The sequence below is a fragment of the Chionomys nivalis genome, chromosome 8 (genome assembly GCF_950005125.1).
Source record: "Chionomys nivalis chromosome 8, mChiNiv1.1, whole genome shotgun sequence".
Taxonomy (NCBI): Eukaryota; Metazoa; Chordata; class Mammalia; order Rodentia; family Cricetidae; genus Chionomys; species Chionomys nivalis.
Window position 1 is genome coordinate 92,024,493 of NC_080093.1, and position 22,021 is coordinate 92,046,513.

Consider the following 22,021-nt stretch of genomic DNA (forward strand, 5'->3'; position numbering starts at 1 on the left):
TCAGCCTTCAGATATATGTAGAAGGTGTGGAAAAGGCAGACATTGGACCAATAAATGCAGATCAACAAAAGACAGACAAGGCAACCCAATACCATTGGGAAACTCCTTGAGGAGTCTCTCACAGGCCCTCAAGCCAAAAGTGGCCCAGCCATTCTCTTTACCTGTTTACGACATGTCTCACCAGGAAAATTTGAAAAATCCAGAGTTAAACAAAGCACAAGATGGGTTGACTGTATTGTATCAGAAGGTCAAAGAAGGAAGCTGAGGCCATATGTGGCTAATATTGCAGTAAATTTATGAGGCCTTGACCTGCTACAGCAATGGAATGCCAAGGTTAACATTCCTGCAGTCCCAGGAACTCATAATTCTGGGAAGGCTATAATAAGGTGCTTTACACAAAGGTCACCAGCCATTCAGGCTACACAAGAACATAAAGCAACTAGCAAACCTTTAGAGGTACCAACAGCCCTACCTTCAAAATGGTTAAATGAGAAGCCTATATGGGTTAAGCAGTGACCTTTAGCTGAAGATAAGTTGCAGGCTTTGGAACAGCTGGTACAAGAGCAACTAGATGTTCACCATATTGAAAAATCAACCAGTCCTTGGAATTCTCCTGTATTGTTGTTAAAAAGAAATCTGGCAAATGGAGAATGGTGATAGATCTAAGAGCTGTCAATAAGGTAATTCAACCTATGGGCCATCTACAAGCTAGAATTCCTCTGCCTTCGCTATTACCAAAAGTATGACCTCTTATAATTATTGATTTGAAAGATTGTTTCTTCACTATAGCTTTATCAGAAATGGATAGAGAAAAATTTGCCCTCACAGTGCCTAATTATCATAGTTCTCAGCCTACTAGGTGATGGGCTATCCTCCCACAGGAAATGCACATTAGCCCCACATTGTGCCAATACTTTGTAAGTCAGCCATTGGAAATGATATGTAAGCAATTTCCTAAGTCTATAATTTACCATTACATGAATGACATTTTGCTATCTGATACAAACATGGATACTTTAGAAAGAATGTTTGAAGAAGTAAAAAAATTTTTGCCAAAATGGGGATTACAAATTGCTCCTGAAAAAAATACAGAGAGGAGAGTCTGTGAATTACATAGATTATAAAAGAGGTTTGCAGAAAATTAGAACACAAAAGGCACAAATTAGGAGAGACCAATTGTGGACACTTAGTGACTTTCAAAGATTGTTAGGAGATATTTCCAGTCTAAAATGTAGAAAATGTATTTTAAACAAATAAGAAAAAGGAACAGTGGTGTACCTATTCTAATATCTAACAAAATAGACTTTAAATCAAAATTACTCAGAAGAGATAGAGAAGACATTTCATCCTCATTAAAGGAAGAATTCATCAAGAGCATATTATAATTCTAAACATTTATGTATCAAACAGGTGCATCCAATTTCATAAAAAGAAACACTATTAGATTTAAAATCACAGGTTGACCCCAACACAGTGATACTTGATGATGTCACTATATATTCTCACCAATAAATAGGTCATCCAGACAAAAATTAGAGAAACTCTGGAACCAAACAACATCATAAATCAAATGAGCATAACAGATTTTTCTAGAACACTAAAGAGCACAGTTTTTTTCCCAGAATCCCATAGAACTTCTCCAAACCTGACCAGTATCCTTCAGTTCTTTCTAGAGCATTTGCATGTATGGGTTAGCACACTTGCTTTCACACTGCTCAGCTGAGTAGTACTGGGGTGTTGCCTTCTGTAAATTTCTCAGGCTAGTCATTTTCAGGGTTCATGGAGAATTATACCTTCACAGTCAATGCTGTTCCAAGCTCGTACCAAGCTCACGCTTGCTTCTCTGCAGCCCGTACTGTCTCTCTCCAGATCATCTCTTCTCATGTTCAGTGTCTATATGTACCAGCCTGGAGGTTGCAATTGACTATAGTCTTATACAGCTGGGGTCAAGCCTCTAGCTGCAACTCCTGGCTGCTTCTTCTGTGGAATAATAGCGCTCTTTTTTTGAACATGCTTAATATATAATTCAATTACAAATGATAAAAATTTTGGTTTAAGAAGTTATTAACCAAATCTTTCTCAAAATATGTAATTATAGTTTAAGAGACATTTATTTGGTACCTTTAAATTATATCTTTTTTTAAACACATTTTATTTATTTTCTTTTAATTTTCATAATTAGTAGGCATATATAGTGCATGCATTAACTTGTTAAAAATTTAAAAGAATATAAAATTAGAGTTATTTGTTGTTTAGTTTTGCTGTGATCACCATTGCCATTTCTACTTCAGACATTGCAAATCCAAGCATATCTAATTTATTAAACTTTGGCTCAGCTTCTAAGTGTGATAATGTTTATTGTCCATCCCTTTGAAAATAAATAAGCTTATGAAAATCAGATCCAATGTTATCTAATGCTTTTTTCAAATTTTTAGTCTCACTTGTAGAGTTCTCAGGTCTCCATATTATTTCAAATAGATACAGTTATACAAAGTGAACTAAAAGATGAGACTTTGTATGTGAATGATTGAAATAGTTACTATTATAATACATAACTTACAGACCTTTAACCGAATGCTGAAATCACATAATTACCATGACTGCTATGTAAAATAATACATTTATTCTCGTTACCTTCACTATATGGATACTCACAAACAGACATGTGCATAATCCAAATGAAATCATATACTACAGGAAACAGTAGGATGGAAATCTTTATCTACATATCCTTCTCCCATAGTGTTATCTTGCTTTCTTTTTTATTGTATTTTTAATTTAAATTGTTTTTATTAATCTATATATTTTTCTCTGCTCCCTTCTCTTCTTCTCCCCTCCCCTTCAGCCCTTTCACAAGGTCCCCATGCTCCCAAATTAACTCAGGAGATCTTGTCTTTTTCTATTTCTCATGTAAATTAGATCCATATATGTCTCTCTTGGTCCTCTTTGTTGTCTAGATTCCCTGAGGTTGTGAAGTATAGGCTGGTTTTTTCTTTGCTTTATGTCTAAAAACCACTTAGAGTGAGTATGTATTATATTTGTATTTCTAGGTCTGGGTTACCTCACGCAATATGATGTTTTCTAGATCCATCCATTTGCCCATAAATTTCAAGATGCCATTTTTTCTGCTGTGTAGTACTCCATTGTGTAAATGTACCACATTTTCCTTATCCATTTTTTTGGTCAAAGGGCATTTAGGTGGTTTCCAGGTTCTGGCTAGGACAAACAAGGCTTCTATGACCATAGTTGAGTACATGTCCTTGTGGCACGATTGAACATCCTTTGTGTTTATACCCAAAAGTGGTATTGCTGTGTCTTGAAGTAGGTTGTTTCCTAATTTTCTGAGAAATCACCACACTGACATCCAAAGGAGTTGTACCAGCTTGCATTCCCATACTCAATGCATAAGTGTTCCTTTCCCCCACAACCTCTCCAGCATAAGTTGTCATCAGTGTTTTTGTTCGTGGCCATTCTTACAGGTGTAAGATGGAATCTCAGAATTCTTTTGATTTGCATTTATCTGATGGCTAAAGATGTTGAGCATTTCCTTAAGTGTCCTTAACTATTTGCTGATGATATGATAGTTTGCATAAATGTCCCCAAAAAGTCTACCAAGGAACTTCTACAACTCATAAACACCTTCAGTAATATAGCAGGATACAAGATTAACTCAAAAAAATCAGTAGTCTTTCCTTACATAGATGATAAATGGGCTGAGAAAGAAATCAGAGAAACATCACCTTTCACAGTGGCCAAAAACAGCATAAAATATCTTGGAGTAACTGTAACCAAACAAGTGGAAGACATTAAATTTTTGAAGAAAGAAATTGAAGATACCAGAAAATGGAAAGATCTCCCATGCTCTTGGATGGGTAGGATCAACATAAGAAAATGGCAATCCTACCAAAAGCAATCTATAGATTCAATACAATGCCAATAAAAATCCCAACACAATACTTCACAAACTTTAAAGGAGCAATAATCAATTTCATATGGAAAAACAAAAACCCCAGGATAACCAAAACAGTCCTGTACAATAAAGGAACTTCTGGAAGCATCACCATCCATGGCATCAAGTTCTATTATAGAGCTACAATAATGAAAACTACTTAGTATTGGCATTAAAACAGATAGGTTTACCCATGGAATTGAATCCTAGTTATTAATCAAAGACCCAGTTATTAATTCACACACCTATGAACACCCGACTTTTGACAAAGAAGCTAAAATTATACAATGGATAAAAGAAAGCATCTTCAACAAATGGTGCTGGTATAACTGGATGTCAACATGTAGAAGAATGAAAATAGATCCATATCTAACCCCAGGTACAAAAATCAAGTCCAAACAGATTAAAGACCTCAATATAAATCTGACCATGCAAAACCTGATAGAAGAGAAATTGGGGAATAGCCTTCAATGCACGGGCACAGGAGACTATTTCCTAAATATAACAGCAGCAGCACAGACACTGAGAGCAACAATAAATAAATGAGACCTCCTGAAACTAAGAAGCATCTGCAAAGCAAAGGACACGGTCAATGAGACAAAAAAAGGCAGCTACTGAATGGGAAAAGATCTTCACCAGCCCCACACATCAAACAGAGGTCTGATTTCCAAAGTATATAAAGAACTCAAGAAATTAGACATCAAAATTCCAAATAATCCAATTAAAAATGGGGTACAGAACTAAGCAGAGAATTCTCAACAGAAGAATCTCAAATGGCTGAAAGACACTTAAGGAAATGTTCAGCTTTCTTAGTCATCAGGTAAATGCAAATTAAAACGACTATGAGATACTATCATACACCAGTCAGAATAGCTAAAAATAAAATCAGCAACCATAGCTTTTGCTGGAGAAGATGTGGTGTAAAGGGAACACTCATCCATTGCTGGTGGGATGCAAACTTGTACAACCACTCTGGAAATCATTATGGTGGTATTTCAGAAAATTGGGAGACAGCAATACTACTCTTGAACATATACCTGAAAGATGCTCAATCATACTAGAAGGACATCTCTGCAACTATGCTAATAGCAGCATTATTTGTAATAGCCAGAAACTGGAAACAACCAAGATATCCCTCAATCAAAGAGTGAATAAAGAAAATGTGGTACATTTACATATTGGAATACTACTCTGCTGTAAAAAACAATGACATCTTGAAATTCGCCTGAAAATTGATAGAACTAGACAAAACCATCCTGAGTGAGGTAACTCAGACCCACAAAGATGAACACGGTATGTGCTCACTCGTAAGTAGATACTAGCTGTAAAGTAAAGGATATTGAGCCTATAGTTCATGATTTTAGAGACACTGAGTAACAAGGTGAACCCTAAGAGAAATATACATAGATCCACCTAGGAAGGGAAAATAGAGAAGATTGCCTGACAAAGTTGGGAACATGGGGGTGAGGGAAAAAGGGAAGGTGGAAGAGGAAGCAGAAGGGAGCATGGAAGGGGTGAGGAGAACTTGAGGGAATGTGATGGTCGAGTTGGAGGAAGAACAGAAATGAGAGCAAAGGAAAGAGATATTTTGATTGAGGGAGCCACTATGCGGACAGCAAGAACCTGGCACTTGAGAATTTCCCAGTAATTCACAAAGATGACCCCAGATAAAACCCTAAGCAATAGAGGAGAGGGTGCCTGAACTGGCCTTGCCCTGTAGTCAGACTGATGAATATCTTAAATGTCACCGTAAAACCTTCACCCAACAACTGATGAAAACAGAGGCAGAGACCCACATCAGAGCACTGGACTGAGCTCCCAGTGTACAGTTGAAGAGTGGGAGGAGTGAGAATATGAGCAAAGAGGTCAAGACCATGATGGGGACTGAAACAGTTTACCTGAGCTAATGGAAGCTTACCAACTTTAGCAGGACAGGGAAGAAACCAGCATTGGTCCAAACTAGTCCCTCTGAATGTGGGTGATGGTTATATGGCTGGGGCAGACTGAGGGGACATTGGCAGTAGCACTAGAACTTATCCCTACTGCTTGTATTGGCTTTTAGGGAAACTGTTCTCTTTGGATGGATTCTTTGCTCAGCCTAGATATGGTAGGGAGGGCCTTGGACCTTCTCCCAAAACAATGTGCTTTATCCTCTCTGAGGAATGGATGGGGGTTGAGGGGTATAGGTAGAGGGAATGGGAGGAGAGGAGGGAGAGGGTACTGGGATTGGTATGTGAAATGAAAAAAGACAGTTTTTTTTTAAATAAATAATGATCTGTGACAGTTTTCAAGTTGAAAAATAAATATAAAATTCTGTTTAGTTTATTTGATTGATTTTTTTAAAGGTTTTTTGCTTAAAAAGGCAAGATTGATTACAATATTAGCATTTAAGATCTTGGCTTTCTTTAGCAAGGAGGAAAGAGAAAACTGGCTGTGGAGGAGAGTGGGGGCTGCTCACACAAGTGCATTCACTTGTTGTTTTGTTTTTGATTTTTTAGACAAGGTTTCTCTGTAGCTTTGGAGTCAGTCCTGGAACTACCTCTTGTAGACCAGGCTGGCCTCGAACACACCGAGATCTGCTCATCTCTGCCTCCTGAGTGCTGGGGTTTAAGGCTTGTGTCACCCATGCCTGGCTGCATTCATCTTGTAATAATGCATCTAGTTTCACAGAAATGGATGTGTGACAATTTGTGAAAGTGCATCACCTAACAAATATTTTAATGGTTAACTGATTTTGATATAAATCAGTAGTAGAGTATCCAGAAAGTAGGAGGCCCTAAATTCAACTCACAGCAAACCCAAAATAAAAACAAACAAAATTTAATTATTATATTCATATTACAGACTCTAGCCTATTTATCATTACGAGATAAATATGTATTTGATTAATCATGTCCAAAGATACATACTATTAATAAAAATTTCGTCATACATAAGTAGAGAATGTAGAAATATTTTTCTTCTAAACACACTGCAATCTAAGATTGTAGCAAAGAAAAAATTGTACATTAAAGTCTCCCTTCGGGTCATATTTTAGGTCTCCAGAGAAACCATCAGTCAACTCAAATACAACCATCACACTGTGATATCCAGCTATTTCCACCATGCACAGAAGATCATAAAAAAATTATAATTTCACCTCATATTTTATTTCTCAATTGGGAAATAGAAGGAAAGCATGGTCCATAGAATTTCCAGTTATTTGATGAATTAAAAACATAATGTGCCATATAAGCAAGTTCTTACATCATAAGAATAATTAGTGTACGAGACAACAGAATGGAAGGATGAGGTCACAATTTATCCTCAGTTTCATACCCTGGGTATGTCTGCATCCAACCCTGTCACACAGATAACCAAGAATAGAATGGGGGCATTTTTTTTATTAGCAAGATATGTTCATTCTGATGGGAGTTCCAGGTATTCTTAGCTGGCAGCACTGGCTCTCCCTGCCTCTGGCTCTGCTCTATGCTTTGGATCTCGTTGCCAACACACTTATTGTGATTGTCATTTGCCAAGAGGCATCACTGCACCAGCCTATGTATTGCCTAGGTATCCTGGCTATTGTGAACATGGGCCTGGCAATTACCATCATGTCGAAGATTTTGGTTATCTTGTGGTTCAGTGCCAAGACCATCAGTTTCATTGAATGCTTTACCGTCCTCTTTTTGTTGCCATGGAGTCAGACATCTTTGTCTGCATGGGTATAGATAGGTATGTAGCAATTTGCTGATCACTGAAGTACACTTCAATATTTACCGAATCTTTTCTGATCAAAGCAACTTTGCTTATGGTCCACAGAAATTGTGTAGCTACCAAGTCCTGTGTTGGTTGCTCAGGGAAATTACTGTTCCCAGAATCAAATCAACCACTATTTTTGTACTAACTTGGGGGTTACTAGCCTGTCTTGTGATTGCAGGGAAATCAGCAGCTTTAACCAGCTGGTCTGGATAACCTGGCTTGGACAATCATGGGAGTTGACCTGGGTTTGATTATAATTTCATATGCTTTGATTCTTCTGAACTCTGCAGAAGTGGCATCTAAGGCCTTAAGTCCTTGAACCTCTCACCTCATCCTAATCCTTTTCTTCTACACTGACATTATTGTCCTTTCCATCACTCATAGTGCAAAAATAAAAGTTCCCCCACCCAGGTTCTGCTGAATGTGCTGCACAATGCTATACCCCTGCTCTGAACCTCATGGTGTATGCCCTCAAGAACAAAGAGCTAAAACAAGGCTGATACAAGGTGCTTAAGATGAATGTCAAAGGAGACTAAAAATGAGAAAACACACATCTTTACTTTTTCAAAACTAGGATGTCTGGTTGTAACTATTAATCTTAAGGGCGTAATAGGCAATATCCTTTAAAAATCTGTATAGTGTCTTAATATTTATTCTCAATATCACTTAGAATAATTATTTTTTGAAATAGGATCTCACTTTTATGGTTCTGGGTAGACTATAACTTGCTGTATAAACCAGGCTGGCCACAAACTCTGAACGCTTTAGTCCCCTCTGTTTTCTGAGTATTGGCAATAAAAGCATGGACCATCACATTCAGCAAAAATAAATTTCTTGAAAAATCACAAGTCATGTTATCCTGTAGTTTTCTCAAAGTTATTAGTCTGGCTTAGACATTACTAAAAACTCAATGAATAATATGATTCATTAAAACAGATATGTGAAACCATCTATGAATTAAGGAAAATGTAATTGTGTATGAGTCTGGGACTTTTTATGTAAAATAAAAATATGTATTCCCTTGGCAGAAAGAATATCTGTGAAATGATATTAATTATGGCTTTTAATTCAGATACTTTGCCTTTCCCATGTGTATACAAAGTCACACACATGCATGTGTACCGATTGAGAATGAATATGAGAATATCCAGTTGTTTATGAGCATCATACAGGTGGCAATAATGGAAATCCCCCACTCTCAGTCCTTCTATGCAGGGTGTACTGATCCTTATACAGGCATTTTTAGCTCTAAAGTTTCTAAATAAGACATTGGATTTTCCCTTTAAGGCTAAGTCAGTTTAAATGTGCAGCTGTCAAGGGACAGAGATGTCAAGGGATGAACACATATATAGAACAGCATCAGATGGTTTTCGAACAAGACTGTCTTCTTGGACCAGACTGCACTCAGCTCTCTGTTTTGATATCCAGACAGTAGGCATTGCACAGGGTAAGCAGAGAGGCTTTGCTCAAGTTTACAGTGGCTTTGAGCATATACTAACTGATTAGCGCATTCAATCTCAGAACAATAGATTTGATTCTAATCATTCAGCTAAAAGACATTAATTTGTTTTTCTTGTGCAATGTATATTTACTAATTTCTAGGATGATAATTCAGAGTAGCCTTTCATAGGGAATATGAATATTGATGTTTTCCCTGAACAAATGGAATCATTGGAAACAGTACAAGTCATGTTACATTACCACAGGAGAAAAAGAAGTATCTGGTGATGAGTTCCCCATATATTCAGAGTACTGTTGCCTCTTACTTACCCTCACCGCTTTTCAGAAAGATAATCTAACTAACTTGCCTCAGGTCCAAAGGGAGTTTTTAAAAAAATACTTTAGATGTTTAAGTAGACCAGATGAACCCACTACCATGTTGAGAGAAGAAAAAGTTTTTCAAGTTGCCGGGTCGGCAAGTAAGGACACAAACTGACCATCAGTGGGGCTTGGAGTAAGGACAAATAATAGATCCTTGCAAAGTTATCTTTTCATAAATAATATTTATGTTTAAACCTGTTGCATCAATAGAACTTCTTACTCATAGAGTAATGACTTTGTTTCAGAAAATAATCTAGTGCTGAAAGCATTTTATATCTGTGTTGAAAATTTATAAATTGCTTCATTGTTAATACTCTGTTATTTGCTATCATAATGCATCATTTGAGAGATTTAAAATCATATTGAAGAGACCAAAATTACTTGTATATTAGTAAGCCCCATACTACCTATTACATTTATTACTGTGAGGGAAATGCAATAGAAATAAGCAGGACATTTATCTTGCTTGCATGTGGAGTAACAATCGCTTCAGAATATAGCATATAGCCTCTCTGGTGTATAACTTCCTTTCCTAGATTAGGGCTATTCACATTCCTTCCAATTTTTCTACTTGCTATTGTTTTACGAAAACCTAAAAGTCTATCTGCTTATTCTTTGGGATTCTTTTCATTGAGATGTTTTTTAGACTTATTTTATGTGTATGAGTATTTTTCATACATGTGTGTTTGTATACCATATGTGTGTCTAGATTCTGGAACTGGAGTTATGGATGGTTATAAGCCACTGTGTGGGTGCTAGAAACCAACTCAGGGTGCTCTGCAGAAGCAACAAGCACTCTTACCCACTTAGCCATCTCTCCAGTCCATATTGTGGCAATTTTATAGGCAAGAAGTTTATCTATTACACTGCTTTATTATGTAGATTTTTTGGATTTATATAACTAAAACGTAGGTTTAAAAGGTAAGACTGCTGGCCTTGGTGAGCTCCCAATAGATCCACTGTCACAGTGGGTGGGTGCTCTCTGAACATGGCGGACTGAAGGCTGATGAGAAGCCAAGGACAATGGCACTAGGTTTCGAGCCTAATACATGAACTGGCTTTGTGGGAGCTTAGCCTGTTTGGATGGTCACCTTCCTGGACCTAGATAGAAGGGGGAGGACCTTGATCTTCCCGCAGGGCAGTGAATTTGGACTGCTCTTCAGTATCGAGAGGGAGGGAGAATGGAGTGGGGGGAGGAGAAGAAGAGTGGGGATAGGGGGAGGGGAGTGGGGGAAGGGAGCAATATGTGGGAGGAGGGGAGGGAAATGGGAAACGGGAAGCAGGCAGAAATTTTAATTAAAAAAGAATAAAAAAAAGGTAAGACTGATTTACAGTCTTAGTTGCTAATATTCTGGCTCTGCTACATTGTGGAGAAAAGAAAAGAAAAATGATGACCAGGTAACACGACAGAAGTTGAATGCATTTCTTGGCTACAAAATATATTCACTCTGATAATGAACTTATATTTTAACATGTATCAGTTCTAATATGCATGTTACATTGTAGTAAATATTTTAACTATTCAATTCAAAGTGTGTCTTAATTGCACAGCAATAAGTTATAATGTTCATATGTTCTAATAAATGTATGTCTGTGTGTAGATATTTATTCTTAGATTTATTTTTAAAAGCTTTGCTTTTTACTTTATTATTTTGTTTTGTGTATGAAACATGTATGACTGCATGAATGTCTATGCAGCATGTGCATACAATGCCCGTGGAGGACACCAGAAGGCATTAAATCTCCTGGAGCTGGAGTTTCACATGATTGTGAGTCATGTAGGTGCTGGGGGATCAGACTGATGTTCTCTAGAAGACTATATGGTGCTCTTCATCACTGAGTCATCTCCCTAGCTCTGAGTTCTTGGTTTTCTTAATGAAGTTTTTGAAAAGAAAAAAAATTAAAAATGTAAGGTTGACTACTAAGCAATGAGAACAAATGCTTCTGGAGTGGTACATTCACGAAATAAAAATCTATAAGCCTGACCAAAGGAATGTGGTGACAATTTTTACCTAAAATGAAAGACTTTTTATATCAAAAATCAGCATTAATTTCCTTGTCTACAGTACACATTGTAGGACCTTGTATAGACTGGTTTATTATTTCCAGCAGCGCTTCAAAACCAGCTCACAGACTGTGATAATTAGGTTCTCCACTGTTTTATTTACACTGTGGGCTAACAAGCTGAGGAAGGTACATTCAGCATGCCCTATTATTTTGCTTGTGGAAAACTGTTGAACATAGAGATAAAGCAATTTGATTGCACGAGCTCTAATTATCTCATACTTGGTCTTAGCTTCAGGACAGAACAGTGATGTAACTACTCTGTTTTTCTCCCTCCTTTTCTTTCCTCTTTAATTTCTCTATATCAAATATTTGATCTATGATACCTAAAAGTGAGCATCATCCAACTGTTCTTGCCTTCAGTCCCTCACATCTGACTGACACTGGTATCTCCTCATTAACGTTTTCAGAGTATTTTAATGATTTGTATGGTGGCATTTCCCAAAATATTTTTAGGGATGCTGTACACATGGGCTTTTTTGTATACATTTTTATTACATATATGTATTTTAAATATTGTGAATGTGAAATATGCCCATATATGAGGTCTCTAACTTTAAATAAATTATAACATTTATTTATCTTCTCCTCTTCTCTCTCTCTTCCCCTCTCCCTCTCCCCCCTCCCCTCTCTTTCTGTCTCCCTGCATATGTGTGTGTATTGTACATGTAGACACTGTAGACACATACTTGCCATGGCAATGGTATGGAGGTCAGGGGACCATTTGTGAGAGCTGGTTCTCTCCTTCAAACTTGGGAGTCCCAGGGATCAAACTCAGGTTGTTGGGTTTCTTTCTGGGCAAGTGCCTTTACCTAATGAGTCATCTCATCAGCCCTTCTATTAGACTGTAAAGAACTGACGGGACTGCACAAAGCAAACTATTTGTTTTTCTTGATGTTTTCTTTTTCTACTATTATAGTGTTTCCTTACGATTTCTCTAATTTATAACAGAACTTTTATTGAAATTTTTATTTATCCTTATTTAAGAGGTATACTTTCAATTTTTTATGTTTGCTGGTAGAGATCTTCATCTTTTCAATGAAATTCTATATAGACAAGAATTTAATAGTCTAAATTTTTATTATATTCCTTCCTTTTGTTGACTACTCAGTTCATTAATTATTCATTTGTAAACATTTCTTGACATCAATAGAACTATGATACCTTGTTCAATTTTGAAAATATAAATACAAATTAAATATGTACATTAAAAGTTGTATTATTTTATGGTTTTTTTAGTATAATAACAGAGTTTCACACTCCTGTGATATTAAAATGACAAAACAGGCAGAGTCCCATTAGTTTGTCACTTTTCTAATTCCATCTTATAAAAACCTTTAAGGGTACTTCTTTATCTTCTCAAAGAAGAGAGATGAGTTTTGTTGAGCTGTAGGTAGATTTGATGTAGTGGTAGGGGTGAGAGCACCTCAGAGAACAGAGGGGTGCAGGAAATAATCAACCTAAGAGAATAATGGGCTATCAATAATGGGCTCAGGCACAAGGGCATTTGTCTTTTCCTCTGTGAAAGCAATTATCATTGCCTCCAGAGTTTGAAGCACTTTCCATTTCTGCCTAATCCTGTATGGTCCTAAGGATTTATGATGACTTGGGAAGACGTCTCAGAGACCACCCTCACACGCATTTCTACCTAACCCTGTATGGTTCTAGGGTTTTATTGTGACTTGGAACGAGGTCTCAGAGACCAGCCTCACAAGCATTTCTACCTAGTCCTGTATGGTTCTAGGGTTTTATCGTGACTTGGGAAGAGGTCTTGGAGACCACCCTCATGAACAGGCTTGTCTTGTATTTCTTTCCTCCTTGCAAAAAAAGTTACCTTGTGAAGTGTCCAGTGACATTCCAGCAAAAAACTGGGGAAGAGGTAGGAAAGCTTAATAGTGAGAAATCTGATATATTAGGTTTTCCCACCACCCTACACAGCATTAAGTAGCCTCTTGTGATATCTGCAAGTTTAGTCTAAGGAGGAATTTTAACAAATGCTCCAGGCATCTTCCCATTAGATCTGACAAGGATGAAGGTGACCTTTCCTAAAGGTTGGAGGGTTGTATTTAAGATTGGTACTTCAGTGTGAGATTCCCAGTAGGATTATGTTACACCAGGATGGCTACAGTGGCACCCATAATTCTAAAGTGTGTGTGTGTGTGTGTGTGTTGTGTGTGTGCGTATGTATGTATGTATGTATCTTATCTATATATCATCTATCAATCTATCAATCTATCATCTATCTATCTATCTATCTATCTATCTATCTATCTATCTATCTATCTATCTATATGTTCTGAGATAAAGACATTTTTCTACACATTTTTTTTTAAGTATGTTCAATGATTTATAGTATGTTTGCATGGACTGTTCCGAGATCCAAAATAATTGTTACAGGTAGAACAAGCAATTTATAAACATAATCAACAGAATTTAGACATCACAGGCCTTTAAATTATACTAATTCCTAAGTGTATGTCTAGGTTTAGAAAGTACAATAACGTATTTCTAAATCAGTTTCTTTAGTATAAATAGGTCTAATCCATTGTCTCAGCACAATTTGTTTATATAAAATATACATAATCTTATCATTCAAAAGTAACTGTATGAATAAAATATCCATATATCATAATGTAAATTTATATGCAAGAAGTATCTGTGCATCAAAAACTTTCATCCAAAACACATTAATTAAGAACAGTTATCGCATTAGCAAAACCAGATAGAAAAGTCAGGATGTGATTTCACATTCCTATTATCTTTATTGCTTGGGTTGTCTCTACAAGGATGGTGATGAACAAGGTACTGATTGTCTGTAATACCCCATGTGTCTGTATGGAAATAGCATAAACACAGTCTTTTTATGGAACTTAAAGGCTGAGTTAACAAAAAGAAAGTTCCTCCTACCAGAGATGACCTTATTTAATCACATCTCTGTCTAAACCAGGTGTCTGACTAATAAAAGCAGAATGATGGGAATCATGAAGACGCCAGATCCTCCTAAATATAATGATCTGTGTTAAACTCCTTTCTGATGACCCATTGCTAGTCTAAACTAACAACATTAACCTTTTTTCTTCTTAGCAAGAGATGTTCCAGGATCTGACCAATTCCAACAGCTCTAGGTTCCAAGTGTCTGAGTTTATTCTGATGGGATTTCCAGGCATCCACAGCTGGCAGCACTGGCTTTCCCTGCCCCTGGCTTTGCTCTATGTCTTAGCTCTCATAGCCAACACACTTATCATTACCATAATCTACAAGAAAGTGTCACTACACCAGCCTATGTATCATTTCCTGGGTATTCTGGCTATAGTAGACATGGGCTTGGCAACCACCATCATGCCTAAGATTTTAGCCATCTTGTGGTTCAATGCTAAGACTATCAGCCTCCCAGAATGTTTTGCTCAGATGTATGCCATTCATTGCTTTGTTGCCATGGAATCAGGTATCTTTGTCTTCATGGCTATAGATAGGTATGTAGCGATTTGCAAACCACTGAGGTACCCTTCAATAGTTACCGAATCTTTTGTTGTCAAAGCAACTGTGTTTATGGTCCTCAGAAACTGTGGGACTCTCGTGTCAGTTCCTGTGTTGGCTGCTCAGAGAAATTACTGTTCCCAGAATCAAATTGAGAACTGCCTGTGCTCTAACTTGGGGGTCACTAGCCTGTCCTGTGATGACAGGAAAATCAACAGCATCAACCAGCTGATCCTGGCTTGGACAATAATGGGAGGTGACCTGGGTTTGATTATGATTTCATATGCTTTGATTCTTCGGTCTGTGCTGAAGCTGAACTCTGCAGAAGCAGCATCTAAGGCCTTAAATACCTGTACTTCTCACCTCATCCTAATCTTTTTCTTCTACACTGTCATTGTTGTCATATCTATCACTCACAGTACCAAAATGAAAGTTCCCCTCATCCCAGTTCTGCTGAACGTGCTGCACAATGTTATTCCCCCTGCGCTGAACCCCATGGTGTATGCACTCAAGAACAAAGAACTCAGACAAGGCTTATACAGAGTGATTCGTCTGGATCTGAAAGGTAACCACGAGTGAGAGATTCTTGTTTTTAACTTTCTGCACAATTACTCTTTATATTCTCCCATGATGACAAGTGGTAGAAGAAAAATGCTATGAATAACATAGGAGGTTTGATTTAACATCAGGGATCAACTAAAATTCAGAAGAACAACAACAAAAAATCACAATATTACTTCAAGTCTCCAGGAGTTGAAAATGTTTAGCATAGAGAGAAACATTATGATGCTATTTTTGTTCAAGAACCCAAGGGAAGAACTTGCAAGATACACATCTCAATAGTTTATTCCTGGCTAGAACAGCCAGATAATTTTGAATATACTGGCAGAGATCTTTGCCAATTACTCTTTTAAGTTGGAGAGCTCATCCCATGTATTTAATTCAATTTTTGGGAAAAGACATGAGTTACTTCTACTATTTGCTGCTTGTGATTATTTTACTGAAAACGTGTCTTGAATATAAGCTTTCCTAAAAAGATATGTAAATACCATCCCATAAAAACCAACTGATAAAATGTTTTCACCAAATAGTGGGCATAATCCCAAAGAACCACAAGAGCTGACCAAATACCTCCTAAGACAGGCATTCATGAGTGCCCAAGAAATCCGACAGCATTTTCTATCCCATGGATATGAGGATCCCTCTATACTGTTCTGGAAATGTAAACAAAATTTTGTATTTTCCCAGGAAATTAAACAAATACAATAGCCACAAGACACAGCAATTAAATACTGTCAATATACTTTGATCATAACCCAAACAAAGGTTTTGAATAAAAACTTGTGTGTGAAATTTTAGTATTTCTTGTTAAAAAGTAAACAATGTATGTACCCTTTAAATGATGTTTTGATGTGGATCTATAAATGTGGAAAAATGGAACAAAGTTTATTCTGAGAAGGCTCTAAGGGAAAGGAGCCAGTGGGATGGTTTAGTGGGTGAAGACGACACTGGCCAAGCCTGAGGAACTGAGTTTGATTACCAGGACTCACATGGTGCAAGAAAGTGAATGACTTAGGCAAGTTGTCTAGGGCCTCACTTGTGCCTGCTCCCACAAAGATGTAAATATAATTTTTAAATTAAAAGAGTAGCCCTGTGATAACAGTATCGGTTTCATTATCATCATCATTTTACTGTCTAATGATGTATCCAATAACATCATGATATAAACCTTAAAATGAAGAATAAAGTTGACTTTTTTAAAATTTGGCTTTTTTATTCCTCTGTTTCTTTTATTTCCCAGCCATAGTCTCCTCCCACCCATTCTCCCCTCCCAGTCCCTTTCCCTCATTCCCTGCTCTCCCACCCCCAGTCTGGCCCCTTCTGTCTCCATCCAGGAAATGGCAGGTATACCATTGCTTATCAAGTTGCAGTAAGACTAAGCACCTCCCCATGTACTAATACTGGGCAAGACTAAACAGTATGAGTAGTAGGGTCCCAAAACCAGTAAAAGATTTGGAGACAGTCCCTGTTTCCACTGATAGAAGTTCCACAAGGTACCAAGCTACACAACTGTAACATATATGCAGATTGCCTAGATCAGCCCCATGAAGGTTCCTTGGTTGCCAGTTCAGTCTCTATGAGTCCGTGTGAGCCCAGGTTAGTTGATTGTGTGAACCTTCATGGTGTCCTTGAGCCTCCCCACTCCTACAACTCCTTTCTCCTCTTCTGCAAGATTCCCCGACTCCACCTGATGCTTGGCTCTGATTCTCTGCATTTGCCTCCATCAATGGCTGGATGCCACCTCTCTAATGAGAGTTGGGCCAGGCACCATCTGGTGACTGGAAACGGCCCGTTCAGGTTACTTATTCACCATTGCTAGAACTCTAACCTAGGGTCCTCACCAGAGATTCCTGGAAGATTCCCTTGCACCATGCTTTCTACAGATTCAGCACTCTCTCCCTCCATACTCCCCATCCTGATCACTCGTATTTCCCTCCCCACCTTCCCTCCCCACACATGGAGAAATCTCTTTTATTTCATCTTTCTAGGGTGATCTTCATTCCTCCCACGAACTTCTTTTGCTATGTAGATTCCCTGGCTAGGTGGATTGTAAAACAGTTATCCTTTATTTTAAAGCTAATATCCACTTATGTTTGTCTTACTGTGTCTGGGTTACCTCACTCAGGATGATTTTTTTCCTAGTGCTAACCATTTGCCTTCATGTTTCCTGGTATCCTTGTTTTTAACAGTTGAGTCATCCTCTACTAGGTTGTTCCCAGGTTCTGGCGATTACAAAGAAAGCTGCTGTGAACATAGTTGAGCAAGTGTCCTTGTGGTATGATTAAGCATACTTTGGGTACATGCCCAAGAGCAGTAAAGCTGAGTCATGTTGTAGATTGATTCCCAGTCTTCTGAGAAACTGCCACACTGACTTCCACAGTGGCTGCACACGTTGCACTCCTACCAGCAACTGAAGAGTGTTCCCCATGCTCCACATCCTCTCCAGCCTCCAGCAGGGGCTGTCACTTGTGTCTTTGTTCTTAGCCATCCTGACATGTGTAAGGTGGAATCTCAGAGTCATTTTGATTTGTATTTCCCTGATAGGTAAAAATGTTGAGAATACTGTTTAGAGAGATCTGTAGCCCATTATTTAATTAGATTATTTGGTTTGTTGATGTTTAGTTTCTTGGCTTCTTTATATATTTTGGAAATCAGTCTTCTGTCTGGTGATGGGTTGGTAAGATCTTTTCCAGTTCTGTAGGCTGCCATTTTGCTCTATTGATGGTGTCCATTGTCTTACAGAAATGTCTCAATTTCATGAGGTCCCATATATTAGTTATCATATTAGTACCTGTGCTATTGGTGTCCTATTAGGAAAGTTGTCTCCTGTGCCAATGTGTTTGAGATTATTTCCCACTTTCCTTTCTATCAGCTTCAGTGTATCTGAATTTATATTGAGGACTTTGGTCGACTTGTATTTGAGTTTTGTGCAGGGTGGAAAATGTGGATCTATGTGCATTTTCCTACATGTTGACATCTAGTTATGCCAGCACCATTTGTTGATGATGTTTTCTTTTTTCCATACTATAATTTTGGCTTCTTTATCAAGAATCAGGTGTCCATAGTTGTGTGGGTCTTTACATTTTGGACTTTAATTAGATTCCATAAATCCACATGTCTGCTTTTATGTCAATACCATATGGTTTTTACTCCTATAGCTCTGTAGTAGAGCTTAAAATCAGGAATGGTGATACCTCCAAAAATTCCTTTATTATACAGGATTGTTTTAGCTATCCTGGATTTTCTGATTTTCCATACGAAGCTGAGTATTGTTCTTTTGAGGTCTATAAAGAATCGTGTTGGTATTTTAACGGGGATTGCACTGAATCTGAATATTGATTTAGATAGGGTAGTAATTTTTACTATGTTATTATGCTGATACATAAGCATGGGAGATTTGTCCATCTTCTGTTATCTTCATTAATTCTTTTCTTCAAAGACTTTAAGTTCTTATCTTGCAGGTGATTTACTTGCTTTGTAAGAGTTAAACCAAAATATTTTATATTAATTGAGACTACTTGCAAAGGATGTTGATTCTTTGATTTCTTTCTCATTCCACTTATTGTTTGTATAGAGGATGGTTACTGATTTTTTTTTTTTTTTTTTTTTTGTTAATCTTGTATCCAGCCACTTGACTAAAGGTGTTTATTAGTCATGGGAGTGCCCTGATAGAGTTTTGGAGGTCAGTTATTTTCACCATTATAGCATCAGTGTATCCACTTGGTTTCTTTTAGTTGTCTTATTGCTCCAGCTAAAACTTCAAGATGTATTGAGTAGCTATGGAGCGTGGATAGCCTTGTCTTGTTCCTGATTTTGGAGAAACTCAAAGTATGTGCCTAAAGCAAGCAATCTGAAATATAAGAAAATCAGTTGTTTGTTCTCAGGAAAAAATGTTGAGAAACAGTGAGAGAAGCTGATGACAAGCTATGTAGCTTCCTTCTAGGAATTCCTCGGGACTCTCTAGGAATTACATAGTGACTGCTTGCTTGGAAGTCTGAACAAAGGGAAAGCCATTTAGCTGTCTGCTTTCAAATCATGTAAAAACATTAGCTTTATAATATGCGATTTTTATTTCAATAAAATGGGAAAGTGTAACAGAATTATTTTCTACATATGTATTTTCTCTAGTTTCTTGTAAAAATAAAAACAGATTTCAATGAATTAGAATGTTATTACAGGAGTATGTAAATACTCAATACACACTTATTTATAAAGGGTAACACAGACTAACCCTGATATAAATCTCTTTAATGCATTACGATGACTGATAGCAATTAAATTTAAATTTTAAAACAGTGTTGTTTGAATGTTTTATTAGAAACATACACAGAGATTATATATTTAAAATGCATTTTAAGACTCCAGACAAGGAAGCAGGTAGCCTAACTGCAGATCTTCACTTATCCCTCCTCTCTTCCAAGTCCAATTCTCCATTTTCCTTCCCGGTTCTATAGGAGACCACCTGCTGCAGGCTATCTTTCCTCCCGGCCCCATCTGTCTATAGTGGAACACATAGTTCTTCCCCTAGCTTACTGCTTTATCTCAGGTCTCAGCTCAGCAGGCAGTCTCTGAGAACCTGTCAACCAAGCCTGCCACAGAAGCAAGTAGGCCAGTGAAGCAGGTAGGCAAGCTCAGATTTCATTCTCCCTCTGCTCTTCTGTATCTAAACCTCCAGCCCCATGTCCTGTTCTATAACAGACCTGTGGCCTTTCCCACTCTCTGCTTCCTTTCCTAGGGGACAAAACAGATCCTGGCAGAACACCCTGTTTTTCCCATCTCGTGGGAGTCTGTTACTAGGAGTCTGTTAAAAGTATAATACTGAGAATGAAACATTATACTATTTCAGCACACACTGACTAGAAATTGAAATCAAACTAAATGTTCATCAACAGGCAAATTCAGAAAATATGATATATGTATGTGATGAATGTATTTTATCAGTTACTAAAGGATGATTTACTGTAGCATCATAAATGGTCTTAAAGGACATTATGCTGAGTGAAGTATATCAGTCAGAAAGACAGGTACTGTATTATTTCAACTACATAAGAATCTAAATGTGGAGGCCCCAAAATCTGAGCCTATTTCCTTCTTTTCTGGTGATCAGAGACTTAGAGGTTGCTCAAAGTGGCTGGCAAGTATAGTTGTACATCCCAACTCAGGATGTGATTACTTAATTCCTTTGACATTAAGATAGCCCATACAGTTGTCAGGATATGCAAATGTACTTCTGCTACTTCTTTTGTAATTATGAGGTCACCTGGGAGGTGGCTGTCTTCAGGATAGTGGTTGAGGGTAGCTTCACTGCCTAAGCAACAGAATGCTAATGATTTGATGCCTCAAAGTGTTAAAGCATTTAACTGTTTGAGTTGTGCTTTGTACCATGTTAATAGAGTCTTTTGTTACATTCTCCCCTGATTTGTACTGGGTATAAAAACATATGGAAAAGTAAATGTGGGTGATTTCAGTGTTCACTGGAATGCCCTCCCTTTTTATGTTTTCTTTTCTTATTATTTTTCATGTGTCTTCATATTCTTTACTAATATTTCAAAATCCCCACACCTCTACCCTGGCAAGCGGTGTTTTTGTCGAGGCTGGTCAATGACATATGGCAGCTCAATGAGGTCAGTCCACGACATCTCAATAGCTGAGCTCATAGATGTTTGAGAACACAATAGTGCTTACCAGAAAATGAGGGCATCTTGAACAGAAGACAAGGTGAGCCAACACATACAAATCCATATATATATAAACAATAATATCTGTAGTTCTACTGTAGAGTTGGGAGATGGCAAGATTTTGAGTGTTATTTCGAGAAAGAAGTAACATATAAGATAATAGATATGCTTACCAATCCAATTTGATATTTTAACTACACATAAATTGTGATATCACATTGTATCCTATAAATATGTCAGTTGTTACTTATCGTTTAAACCTAAAATCTGTATTGAAAAGAAAGTATTTTATAGCAGCTTAAATAGACTCTTCTCTTGTTTTAACAGTTGTTTCTTTTAATGACAATTCTAAAAGACAGATATTTGTCTTCCTAGGCACAACATTAATACATGTTCTGAGTTATTCTTGTATGAGTTTTAAACCAGAACTCACTATGTATCTAGGATGTCCTAGGGCACAGGATTCTCTTGTTTTAGCCTCCTGAGTAGCTGGTATTAACGATGTTCATAATTTAGCCAGACTTACTTTGAGTTTTTATTGCTGTGAGTTGTTTTTTTTCCTTTCTATAAGACCTTTGCAATGGTATTATCCTCTCCTGAGATACATTAAATATAACTTGTTCTTATCTATCATGTAATTTCTTAATGTTTTAAATCATCAGCTCTATCCTAGTTCATACAAATGCGTCTATTGTTTAACTAGTAAAACATATTCTCTGACATCTCTGAA

General features: G+C 37.3%; 1 protein-coding gene and 1 pseudogene across 1 annotated transcript; both read left to right on the plus strand.

Annotated features, from left to right (window-relative positions):
• The first annotated feature begins 7,344 nt into the window (after positions 1-7,344).
• Positions 7,345-8,190, plus strand: LOC130879954 (putative olfactory receptor 56B2; annotated as a pseudogene).
• Positions 8,191-14,665: 6,475 nt separating this feature from the next.
• LOC130879956 (putative olfactory receptor 56B2) lies at positions 14,666-15,631 on the plus strand. The gene has a single exon (XM_057778769.1). It carries the CDS (start codon positions 14,666-14,668, stop codon positions 15,629-15,631), a length of 966 nt encoding a protein of 321 aa, XP_057634752.1.
• The last annotated feature ends 6,390 nt before the right edge of the window (positions 15,632-22,021 follow it).

What these genes read in the sequence shown, in the direction of transcription:
- LOC130879956 (XM_057778769.1), top strand. Translation starts at nt 14,666, where the DNA reads ATGTTCCAGGATCTGACCAATTCCAACAGCTCTAGGTTCCAAGTGTCT.